Genomic DNA, 12,124 nt, shown 5'->3' with positions numbered 1-12,124 from the left:
GATAATCTTTGGAAACAGAGCTCCTCTAAAAACAGGTCAGATGTCTAATAAGAAAAATTGGATATTGACAAAATAACTCAGATATCTAAGAGGTTTTAGCTAAGAAACTCAAATAACAGCTGTTAGCTTAAACCCATATGTGAAATGCAAGATCTTTTCAAGTCCCTGAATTTTCACATCTGATTAGACTGGTTGCATCATTTCTGTCAACTCTGGATTTTAATTACTTCTGTGTCTGTAGGACTGAATGCCAACTTGACCTCTGAGCAATGTTTTAGCTTGTTTTCATGGATTTTTGCAAAAACTGGAGAAACTTCCCAGACAAGCTATTGTTTGGAGCTAACTATAAAAATGGGTAACAGATCTTTTTTCTTGTACAATTTCCAAGGAATATATTTACAAATTTAAGGAATGATACACAAATATATAAACTGCACTACTGTTGATGACATTGACTGCTCTCTTTGAGAAATTAATTCCCTACCTTTTGTACCAGGTGAGGTACAAAAAGGAAAATTACCAGAAATACACAAAAAATCTGTAGTCAGATATCTGACTGAACCATTTTCACTATTGCTACGGATGAAACTGAGCTTCAATTCTAAGCGTAAAATAGAAGGGACAAAATAAGTATCGTAAAGCCATCTCATCTGAAGTTAATGGCTATACACACAAGATGCATGTGACTATGGTGACTGCAGTAAGCAGGAGCTAGGTTGCTCTATTATCCCCCTAGGATTTGAGCACAGAGACCCTGGGATGCAATTAGTGGCTGCTGTGCTTGTAGAAAAACATTAACAGCAAGTAAAAGATTGAGCCTTTTCTATTCTGGTCAGAAAGCAGCAGGCAGCTGCTACATCTTTAACTCAGGTTTTACACTTGGATTCTGACCTTCAACCAGTCAGCCATAACAATAACTGATGGGTCTGTGATAGTGCTAAGCAATTCTTTTGTAGCCCTCTTCTTTTCTTCTCTGTAATTTTTCTTTTGAACCTGTAAATAATAATAAAAATATTTACAATGTCAGAGCCATAAGCCAGTGATCAGAGCACAAAAAGACATCTATCAATACAAGCTGAGGAAAAACCTGCTAAATTCAATTTGCAATACATATATAGAAGGAAAAGAAAGAAAAGGACTTTTTCCTTCCTTCTTTAAAACACTGTATTGACTTCAAGGTGTGAAGAACTATTTCATGCCCTGTTTCAAGAGCTGCTATGATGTAACCAATTTCAGATTCTTCTGCAACTTCCTTCTAAGACTGAGGACTTTGAAACTCCTGTTAGAATTACAGGGGAAAAAAAAACCAACCAACCAACCCTCCTCCCCCTCTTTCTTTCCTGGTGTAAAGTACAGAACCAAATTTGGGCCAGATTCAGATTTCCAGGTACATTATCTGATCCGTAGCCTTTACAAACCACCTTCCCTCCCCCCTCCCAGCAGAAATTTGCAGCAATGTAACTCCTTCTTTTAAAGGCAAATAATTTTTTGTTTCTTCTGACATATCTGCAAAACAGTGGAGTTTGACATTGTTACAACACAGGGGGCAGAAGGCAGCAGAAAAACCACAAGTACTGCATGCAAGTTGTAACTTTGCTAATTCAATTCGTCTTTTCATTGCATGTAGATGTCCTGAGGTCTCTGCCAACCTGAATGATCCTATAATTTTCTGAATTATCCTATAATCTTGTGCCATCTTGAAGACTGCATTATAGAAGACCGTATTCAAATAACAGTACAGTAAGATTTGAAGAGAATCAACAACACAACTTCTCACAATATTTAAATATTCCATAGGTCTCATCACTACTTAGCATTTTTGTCTTCTCATTAGACAACACTGTAAAACTATGTGAATGCATTTATACTCCATGAGGAGTTACTTGGAAATCAATTCACCTTGAGAGATTCTTTTTTTGTAAGTTTGCTTGAAGATAAAGAGACGTCCTTCTCAGAGCCATTGAAAAGCTTGGATTCAGACTGAAATTCACAAAATGCGTAATAAGTAAGTGACAATGATAGATACAAGGATATATTACTGTTGCAGGCACGTTAGAAAGTGTTTGAAGTGCACAGTTAGGTTTGTATGCTTCCTATTCCCACTCACTTCTCTACTATTTCTCCCACTTAAAAAAAAAAAAAATCAAAACCAACAAACCACAACTTGTAACATGAGCTGCTTGCCACCTATTTATGGAGTTTTTTTTCATAAGGGTTTTATGGGAAAGTAGTCCGAGATTCCTCCAGAAGAAGCTGAATTATATACACTAAATATTTAGCCCATGTAGCCTGTTACTTGACATGTTGCAGTCTTGACTAGTTTAGGCATCATTTTAGCAGAGAGAGAAGGTTTTAGGAGAATCCTGGTGTTTAAACACAGGAGTTGTCCCCACGACATATGAATCCCAATGTTTTCATTCATTACTTGACAGCTCCTCCAAATGGATTGCTATAGAGGCACTTACCCCATGACCCATGAAGGAAAAAACAGCCTCTTCAGTCTAGGATTCAGTGCTCTATAAATCACCAGAGTACAACTGACCACTAACGGCACTCGTTCTGCTCCTTCCTCCCTAATCCCACGCTCCAATTACTTCACCAGTCATCTTGGAGAAGCTCACAGTGGTGACAGACAGGGGAACGAGACTCAGGTTTGTTCATGACACTCAAGCCCTTATTCATGGCAGGACAATATGCTGCCTCAGCACCACATGATTTCTCTCTCCTGCCTCTCCCCACATCTTGTAAGGTTCAAAGTTTATTCCTTGGCATCTGTTGCCTACTAGTTGAAAGGGAACTAGAGCCACCTTGGGACACAGAGCTCTTAAAAAAAAGGAAAAAAGGAGGGGTCTATCAGAAAGTTATCATGTCATTCCTACTGCACGTCAGAGAACACTGAGTAGGTATCAACTATATATAAACTTCAGATGAATTACAGAGAGTTGCATTTCTTTGTGCACTGAAATATAAACCTGATGGACCCAAAGTTCCTGCCTAGTCAAAAAAAAAAAAAAAAGATGAAAAAAGAAAAATCAGTGTAACCTTCTGTGTAAATTCAAGGACAGTTTGAGAACTGCTTCTCAAGCTGTTCAACATTTCTGACTAGCTATTTCAAATCTCAGACTACAATGCAAAGTCTATTCACTGAATTTCTATTTTCAAATACTATAAAATTACAATCTAAAAATATGCAAGAGAAAGTTTTGAGAAAACCTACTGCAATAATGAAAACAGTGCACTTGAGCACTCTTTTTCAAACAAAAATTAAAGATTTACAAGTGGAACAAAGCAATTTAACTTCGATCCTACTTTGACGCCTTTAATTTAGAACTACGACTTTACACGCGTCTACTTAGATAGCTAGTGTCAAAAAGATATGTGCAATAACTGGCAAAAAGTAATTTTATCTCAAAATCATTTCAACAATAAGTAAATCTACTCTGACTTCCATATACATTATGGAAAAATGAAGGAAACCTCTTCATTTTGTATTAAATATATGTTCTTAACACTCAAAATTTAGCTTTAAGACAAGCATACATCTTGAAATTTAATTCCTCTGTCTAGAAGTTAAAGGAAATACAGTACTTTAAATGTAATAACACAAGAAGGAAAAATGCTTATCGCTGTCACATAAGAAGAGGCAACGAACTCGTTATGCAAGCTATAATGGAACAACTTAAGCAAAACATTCATAAATATTCTAGTTGCTCACTAACAGAAAGCTAATGCAATCTCAAGGTCATGCATATAAAAGCCCCAAACCAGTAAGTATCACAGGTTACAAAAACTCATCTTCTCAGTATCTCAGTTTTAAAGCTCACTAATACAACACTGAGTAAAGGTCCATGTTTACCCGTCCAACAAACAGATTATGAGACAGATCAGTGATTTGTATATTTTTAAGCTATTAATCTTCTCAGTGTTACTTCCGCATAAAGTGGGTGGAATCAAAATTTAAAAGAAAACATTTTAAGAGAACCTACTGCAGCTCCCAGCGAGGTACATTCAGTACCAGATTCTGGGCAAGTCTCATCACTGCTCTTCCATCCTTACTTAGAAAGAATGGCTGCTACCTCACCTCCGCAGCTGTGACAGTCAGTTACCATCTTCTGTTAGCCTGAAGTTTATTTGTGGGTTATGAAGGAATCCCTAGTCTTATCAAGCCTCACATGTAGCAATTGCAAAGATATGGATGAAGAAAAATAGGTATTAGAAGTAGGAATATTGGTCTCATCTTTGATAGTAGAAAGACACAAACAAAAGTAATGGCAAACCACACAAAGACTTAAGATCCTGGAAAGACAAGAATCAAGAAAAATAAATAGAAGGAAGAGAGAAAACAAACTGGATAGTCAAAGATAAATGATTAATAGAGTCTAAAATAAATCCCAGTTAAAAGAGACAGTATTAACTTGATTTCCAAGTCAAAAATGACTTAGAGGTTTCTGGACCAACATAAATATTTTGATCAGAAGCAAGTTGGATGGCAAAGTATGCTTCCTAGAGCTCCCTGACAAGTAAGGTTCTAGGATGCTGTAAAGCTGAAAGACGCAAATCTTTGTGATTCCAAGTCAAAAGGAAGACGCCAACAGCTTGAAATGCTTAGCTACACACCACAAAACTGCAGCATCAGCTGCAGAAACCAACCTGCTCACCCCAGTGCAATTCTGATGACACCATTTCCTTTGATATCTCTCTTTAAGGCTCTGACACATGAAATATCACAGAAAAATTTGTGTCAAGACCTCAGAGGGCAATCCCTCTGTCTCCTAGGGGTGCAGCGGCCTGTGCCCAGGGCCAGCTCTGACAGACTGCAGTGCCAACCTCGCAGCAGAGCGCTATGGAAAGAGCCGGGCGCGAAAGCGGCACGAAGCGGCCGTCTCCCCCACTTCCCTTGGGAGCTAGCCGTGTTCAAGATCAGCCTTGCCCTATTGAGCCGCCCACGCCTGCTGCGCCCTGACAATCTGTTTAGGGGTCTTATCACATTTGCCTTCTTAAAAAAACAGTGGACATCCTAACAGAAAATAGAAAACCACACAGCTGAGTAATTTAAAGCCTTTAAACTCTACCCTGTAGCGATGCCTATATAAAGAAAAACAAGTGAACTTAGCTACTCCACTCAGTGGTCAAATTGTACACAACCTCCCCCTCCGCAAAATGTAGTCTTTCCCTCTTGTCTTTAATTTTTAATGTCCTGAAGAAAAAGAGATGCCTCTTTTATGAGACACCCAATTGAAAATATTTTTTCTGGAATTCCACTTTCTAAATACATTAAAAAAAAATGCAGTGCATTGACATGCCAGGCACTTTGGCCAAACAAAATGTTCACACGCTTTAAGAGTTACAATAGGCCCACAAATAAAGAAGGTTGCATCACAGCAGCCTATCCGATGTCCTAAAGCTGACAACTTCTATAACTGTAGCTACAAATTTAAAAAGATTTGGGAAAGGAAGAGATATCTACGGTAGATTTTTCTCTATGCTACTACAATGACTTTTTACATAAATCTCTCATCATATGCCTACTATTTCAATACCATCAGAAAAGAAAATTTTATTCTGAGTAAGAATGCTACTGCAAACTACTTGTGTAAGTGGAATCATAGAATCACAGAAACATTAAGGTTGGAAGAGATCTTTAAGATCATCAAGTCCAACTGTCAACCCAATACGACCGTGCCCACTAAACCATGTCCCAAAGTGCCCTGTCCACACGTTTTTTTGAGTGCCTCAGTGATGGTGACTCCACCACCTCCCTGGGCAGCCTGTTCCAATGTTTGACTACTCTCTCCATAAAGAAATTTTTCCTAGTATCCAGCCTAAACCTCCCCTGGCACAACTTGAGGCCATTTCCTCTTGTCCTATCAATTGATATTAATTGTAATTGGAACAAAACACAGCTCTGCAGAGTAAAGACCTGGGATCACTACATAAAAAAAAGGTTTTTTGGCTGCTTGGGTAGTTCATGTTTTCTTCCTTTTTGAAGTTTAGCCACCTCAAGTTGCTATGGTTTTGGTGACTGCAGTGTCCATCTCCCAACTCCACTTTGGACGTTCTCAGTTTTTTCTGCTTCTCAGTGAGCCTTTTCTATCTTGGGACTACACAACGATGATTATGAACTTGCCTGGCTCCTGCCTTTTCTATTTCTATTATCAAGACTACCAGAAAGCATAAACATGCATAGAAATTATATCTGGCTTAATATTCTACTGAGCATGCTTTCCTTTGCACTCTCATTGCCTCAGTGAAATAGGCCTTTATACTGAGGCCTCATTCTGAGGTACAGACGCGCTTGCAACAGAACAATAGACTACACTTAACTATGTTTTACTTTGGCAATTTTAGCCATTAAACTAAACCTTTTCCAATTACAGTTTCCTTAACATTCTTATAAGAAGATTTGCTACAGCTCAGTGAACAGCATCTTCACCTACAGCTTAAAAGCATTTTAAATTCTGTTCCATAGCAAGAGCTGGCCTCCATCCATCGCTACATTGGGCGAGGCAACATCACACCCCAAGGTGACAGTGAGAAGACTCCACGTTTTATTCTAATTTGAACTGTAGATTTTCATATTACCCTGAAAACTATATTAAGAAATTCCCTTTAGTCTTTATCTATTGCTGAATCTGAAGAGTAATCTTCAAGATTATCTACAACAACATTTAAATACATTTGCATTTAATTAAAAATGCTGAACTCCTTTGCACAGACATTTTTAAGCCAGATTAGGAGGCTGCTTTCCTTACCTTGCTTTTTGACATACAGTGCGCTGTATCCTCTTTGCTTTGTGACACATCGTCCTTCCCTTTGTCAAAACCTTGAAGAAAAGACAGCATTGTTGCAAATGGTTTGAAGGCATTAACATTTTATACAAGCTAGCCTTTGAAATAAATTTGCAAATTGTGTTGAGCATAAAAAAAGCACAAGCAAATCAGATTTTTGAACAACGTATACATACCAGTCCATCACATCAGTTTAAAACATACCAGCTACTACAACATAAACTAAATTAATAGCCACTAAGAGATGAGAACAGTCCACTGTCTTTGGATGGTACTGTACCTGATCCAGTAACTTGACAAATTGTAAATATGGTGTGCAAACTCCTGTCCTTTTATCTTCTCATTCTCCCCTATCTGCATACATGCATGTACAGAGCAGAATACTGAATAAACCCTTTTTTAGTTTGTTCATTTCTGTAGCTAGAAATAATTGTTAAATACACCTACATGAAAGCAAATCTAAAACACTGATTAAGATGTCCAGTCAGTTCTCTGCAAGCAAATGGAAAAGGTTGCTTACGTTAGCGTTGAATTTATACTTTCAACTTGACACTGCATAAGTGTAACTACAAGGCTTTATATTAACACAGTTGTCAAAATCCCCCATTTATCTTCCGTGAGTGACTCACAGTACAAACCCCACACTTTCCCAGTACCCAAAAAGCAAAGTGAGACAATGGCTACAGCCAGCATATGCGTGACAACGGAAAGAGGGGTCACAACTGGCATTAGCGCTGCTCTGCAGCAGCTACGTGTCACAGAACATATACTGAGAACCTAGCACCCTCTTAACAAAAAATAATCTACTCCGGTTACGAGACCGAACATCTCAGTGATCCATTTTCTTTGATGAGGTTGGTGGTAGCATTTATAAAGCTTTTCTAAACAGGAATAAAACAAATTGCACAATGCATTTACCCGAGCGAGTAAAAATGCCGTCATTTGCATGCCCTCCAGATAGACAGCAGGTAAACACAACTTCACACGAATTTCAGGTGTAACCCACGCACCTGAAGAGCCTTGCATGGCTCTGACAGTGGTACCCTAGCGCTCTAGCCCTCCAGAGGGCACTGCGTCAGCAGGTGAACTGCAGAGAGGGACACCCAAAGCTCTCCTGGGCTTCCCTTTGAAGATGTTCCCAACCTTGAAACAGAAATTGGTACTCAGAGCTCTAAAATGAGAAGATTTAGCAGAGAAACAGTTTGATTTCACGTTCTTCAGGGAAGTGTATGTATATGTGGGGAAACCATGAGCTTTAAAAGAATTTTTATTAACTCTCTGTAGCAGTATTGAGTAGTTTGTTCAGTGTAGGTTTTTCTTTTTTAACAATTTACAATACTCAAAAACTCTAAGACAGAACTGATTCATCTATCACAAATACACACCTTGGGAAGTTTCACTGAATTATACAGGCATTAGGTTGGTCTTCAGGTTACGTGAGAAATCAGAGATCCTCTTAGTTTTGGTGGTAATCAGTCTTCTGGGTTTTTTTTTTGTTTATATTTATTACCTTTTCCAGATATTATTTTTTAAGACCAGTTTTGTTTTTTTTTAAATTATATACTGCAGTACAATGATATTTAATTTTATGTTTACACAAAGTAAACCTTACGTGCCTTTAAAGAAACCTTTACATGTCTTTAAAGAAGCCCCTCTGTGGGGGTTCATTAAAGGAAGGGTTCATTAAATCCTTCCTTTTGAAATTCTTCCAACACATCCATGATAGGTTTGTTCAGCTAATGAAAACCTATAATGCAGAAGACTACCAGACACAGAGAAGTACGTAGACAGGCAGAAGATTTATAGGACTAGGGAATCTGGAAAAAAACAAAAAGGCATGTCACAATCCAGAGGCCAGGAGCCTCATTTCCCACATAACACCAAGTACAAAAGCACATTTTCTACAGCACCAGTCATCTGGTGCTGAAACAAAACAAAGGCTGCTTCAGGGCTTAAAGGACAGATCTGCCTTAGTTCACTGAGGAGTTACTTAGGCAGTCAAACACACAGCAGAGCCACAGTAATGAGGTTTTCTCCTCACCCCCATACCTAAAAGGTATAAAATACCTCATTAGGAACCAAGTTCCACTGAAAATGTAATGCAGGCATTTTCTAATGGCTTTCCCGTTTTATTTATAGGCACATACAGAAGACTCAGCGATGAGAATCAACAAGGAAGTGCTAAGTCAGGATTGCTCTTAAAGAAGAGAAGCTATAATTCACAGCTTGCTTTCTGAAGAACAAGAGTTTTAAGGGCTTTACACATCCTTATCTAATAAAATATGGTTTTATTTCCACAAACAAGCTTTTCATTAGTATCACCAAGCAAAAATGAAAACAGAAAGAACTACTCTGTCCCAGAGAATCGGACACAAAGACCAAAGTTCAGTTGCACTTCTGTGAATTTCACATCCTCGCTTCCAGCATCTCCAGCCCAAGAGGTGTGTGCACTTGCCCGTTTATAAGCATGCCACCGGGTTCACTGCTCCCTTCCTTACTCACATGCACAGCAAAGGGCTGTCTGAGGGGTTTGCTACAGCGAACCCAAGCCTGGGCGCTGCAGATCCTGGAATACCTTGCACCGCTCCATCTTGGCCTGTGAGGAAACCCAACCAGTCAGCTTCACATCCCACACCAACCTACTTGTAACCTTCCTCTCTGTAAAAGGGATCAGCTTGCTCAGAACACAGACAGAAGGCTTTTCTCCCCATGTGCTAAAACATGTGTTAAAGAAATAAATCATAATTCAGATGCTGAGACAGCCCCAGCCCCACCCGCTGTAAAGACGTTTTCCAGGGAGCCTCTATGAAGATGGAGAGACCTCAATACCATAAGCAGTCTCATTCCTTCTAACAAGAACAGTTTAATACTAATATCTGCAGGGAAATTTGTACTGAAACATCACAAAAAGCTATATATGGGCCCAAGGTGAAGATGATGTACACTTTGCCATGGAAATACTTGGTCAAGGGAACAACAACAACATAACAATTATATTCACAGAATCAACAACAATAATAAATACCGTTTTTTCCCTTCCTGCTACCAGCTATGAAGAACAAATTTCACTATGGATTTCTGACAAAGACAACAGCAAAGCCAAGAAACCTGCACCTCTAAACAACGCTTTGTGTTATTGCTCTTTCTGTAGTTTTGTTCACCCCAGACGTACTGAAAATTGCACCACAAAAAGTCGTTGAATCAGTGTGTGGAGCAGAGACTGCCGAGGTATTAGAGGCTAGAGGCAGAGTCTAATAAAAACTGTACAGAACCTCCCCCTCCGCAAAATGTAGTCTTTCTCTCGTCCTTAATTTTTAATGTCCTCAAGAAAAAGAGATGTCTCTTTTATGAGACACCCAATCGAAAATATTTTTTCTGGAATTCCACTTTCTAAATACATTAAAAAAAAATGCAGTGCATTGACATGCCAGGCACTTTGGCCAAACAAAATGTTCACACGCTTTAAGAGTTACAATAGGCCCACAAATAAAGAAGGTTGCATCACAGCAGCCTATCCGATGTCCTAAAGCTGACAACTTCTATAACTGTAGCTACAAATTTAAAAAGATTTGGGAAAGGAAGAGATATCTACGGTAGATTTTTCTCTATGCTACTACAATGACTTTTTACATAAATCTCTCATCATATGCCTACTATTTCAATACCATCAGAAAAGAAAATTTTATTCTGAGTAAGAATGCTACTGCAAACTACTTGTGTAAGTGGAATCATAGAATCACAGAAACATTAAGGTTGGAAAAGATCTTTAAGATCATCAAGTCCAACTGTCAACCCAATACGACCATGCCCACTAAACCATGTCCCAAAGTGCCATGTCCACACGTTTTTTTGAATGCCTCAGTGATGGTGACTCCACCACCTCCCTGGGCAGCCTGTTCCAATGTTTGACTACTCTCTCCATAAAGAAATTTTTCCTAGTATCCAGTCTAAACCTCCCCTGGCACAACTTGAGGCCATTTCCTCTTGTCCTGTCAATTGATATTAATTGTGATTGGAACAAAACACAGCTCTGCAGAGTAAAGACCTGGGATCACTACATAAAAAAAAAGGTTTTTTGGCTGCTTGCTTGCTATAAAAATAATTTTTCAAGTTTTTCAGTGTTTATCAACAGTGGTTTTTGGGCTTAATATTTTAGCTTACTTGCTGTTTCCAATTCGGTAATTCAATCAGGAACTCTTTTGCAAGATAACCTGAGCTCACATTTCACAATGCAGAAATTCAGGTGTTCCAAGATGCAGTCCCTTTCTGTAACTTCCTCTCTATTACATCTCTGAATTTGTGTATAATTTTCTACCTAAAATCCTGAAAGCAATTTTCAGTTAGGAGACAGTGAGCCAGGGCTGTTTGAATCAACCTTCAGAGATGCAGACTGAGCTCCCACTATTATTTAAGACACTTACAGATTTAAAAAAAAATATTTTAAACACAAGCTCCTCTGCTATAGTCTCTAAAGCAGTTCTGGACATCAGGGAATGTGCTATGAGCAACACTATGTCTTAACAGGCTTTCTCCCAGCGTGACTTTCCTTGTCTTAACATCACAGGTCCCATGGGCTCTGAAAGCTGATCCCAACCCCAGTGCAGTCAGCCACAGTTCACGGTACAACTCTAGAAGCCAAGGGAAACTGTGCAATAGTATGTTCCTACTGTGAGCACTCGGCAAGTCCTTCCAAAACTTGCAGGGTAAAATCTACAGGAAAGCCCATGATGAGCTTTCAGACAGATGCAAGAGCCTGACAACTGCATGCAACTGGAACAACCAGAACTCTATATATGCAAGGTGTCAATGAAACAAAATCAAACAGCCCTTCTTTAGAGACCGAGCTGGAATACGCATTCAATACCAGAAGAAAAAAATTCTCCAAAACATAGTCTTTGACAAAAAATGAGGAGTATATACATTGTAAGATTAGCGTTAAAGAATCTTCAGGATAAAGTCTGTGGTGGGGTACATTTTAAAACAAAACTGTTTAGTTAAGAGATTTCAAATTTGAAGCATCAGGTATCATTCTTTAAAGTTGCACCCACAATCTGTCCCTTCAATCAGTCTTGAGGGAAGGATAAACCCCAAACCAACCACATCTCCTATATCTCAAATACTGGTTTGATACCTCAACAAATACTATCTGCAGTTAGGGTATCTGAGAAAATTACATCAGAAAAAACATGTTACTTTTTAATGTCAGATCTATTTCATCCAGAACGAAAGAATTACTATCTACGGGAGGCTTTTTTCCAACAAACACAAGAACCAGTGAAAAAGCAATGCGATGCATGAAAAGATCACAAATAGCAAGCCAAGCAACAATATTACTC

General features: G+C 38.7%; 1 protein-coding gene across 1 annotated transcript in view; it reads right to left on the bottom strand.

Moving 5' to 3' along the window:
- OSBPL8 (oxysterol binding protein-like 8) overlaps positions 1–12,124 on the bottom strand; it is a 55,415-nt gene that overhangs the window by 23,080 nt on the left and 20,211 nt on the right. The window contains exons 3-5 of the mRNA XM_010293884.1: positions 6,753–6,823; positions 1,900–1,980; positions 892–993 (exon numbers count right to left, since the gene is read on the bottom strand). Coding sequence (XP_010292186.1) covers positions 892–993; positions 1,900–1,980; positions 6,753–6,823 — 254 coding nt within the window. The remainder of the gene's footprint in view (positions 1–891; positions 994–1,899; positions 1,981–6,752; positions 6,824–12,124) is intronic.

Source organism: Phaethon lepturus, unplaced genomic scaffold (assembly GCF_000687285.1).
Source record: "Phaethon lepturus isolate BGI_N335 unplaced genomic scaffold, ASM68728v1 scaffold4489, whole genome shotgun sequence".
Taxonomy (NCBI): Eukaryota; Metazoa; Chordata; class Aves; order Phaethontiformes; family Phaethontidae; genus Phaethon; species Phaethon lepturus.
This window is presented reverse-complemented; position numbering and strand designations above follow the sequence as displayed.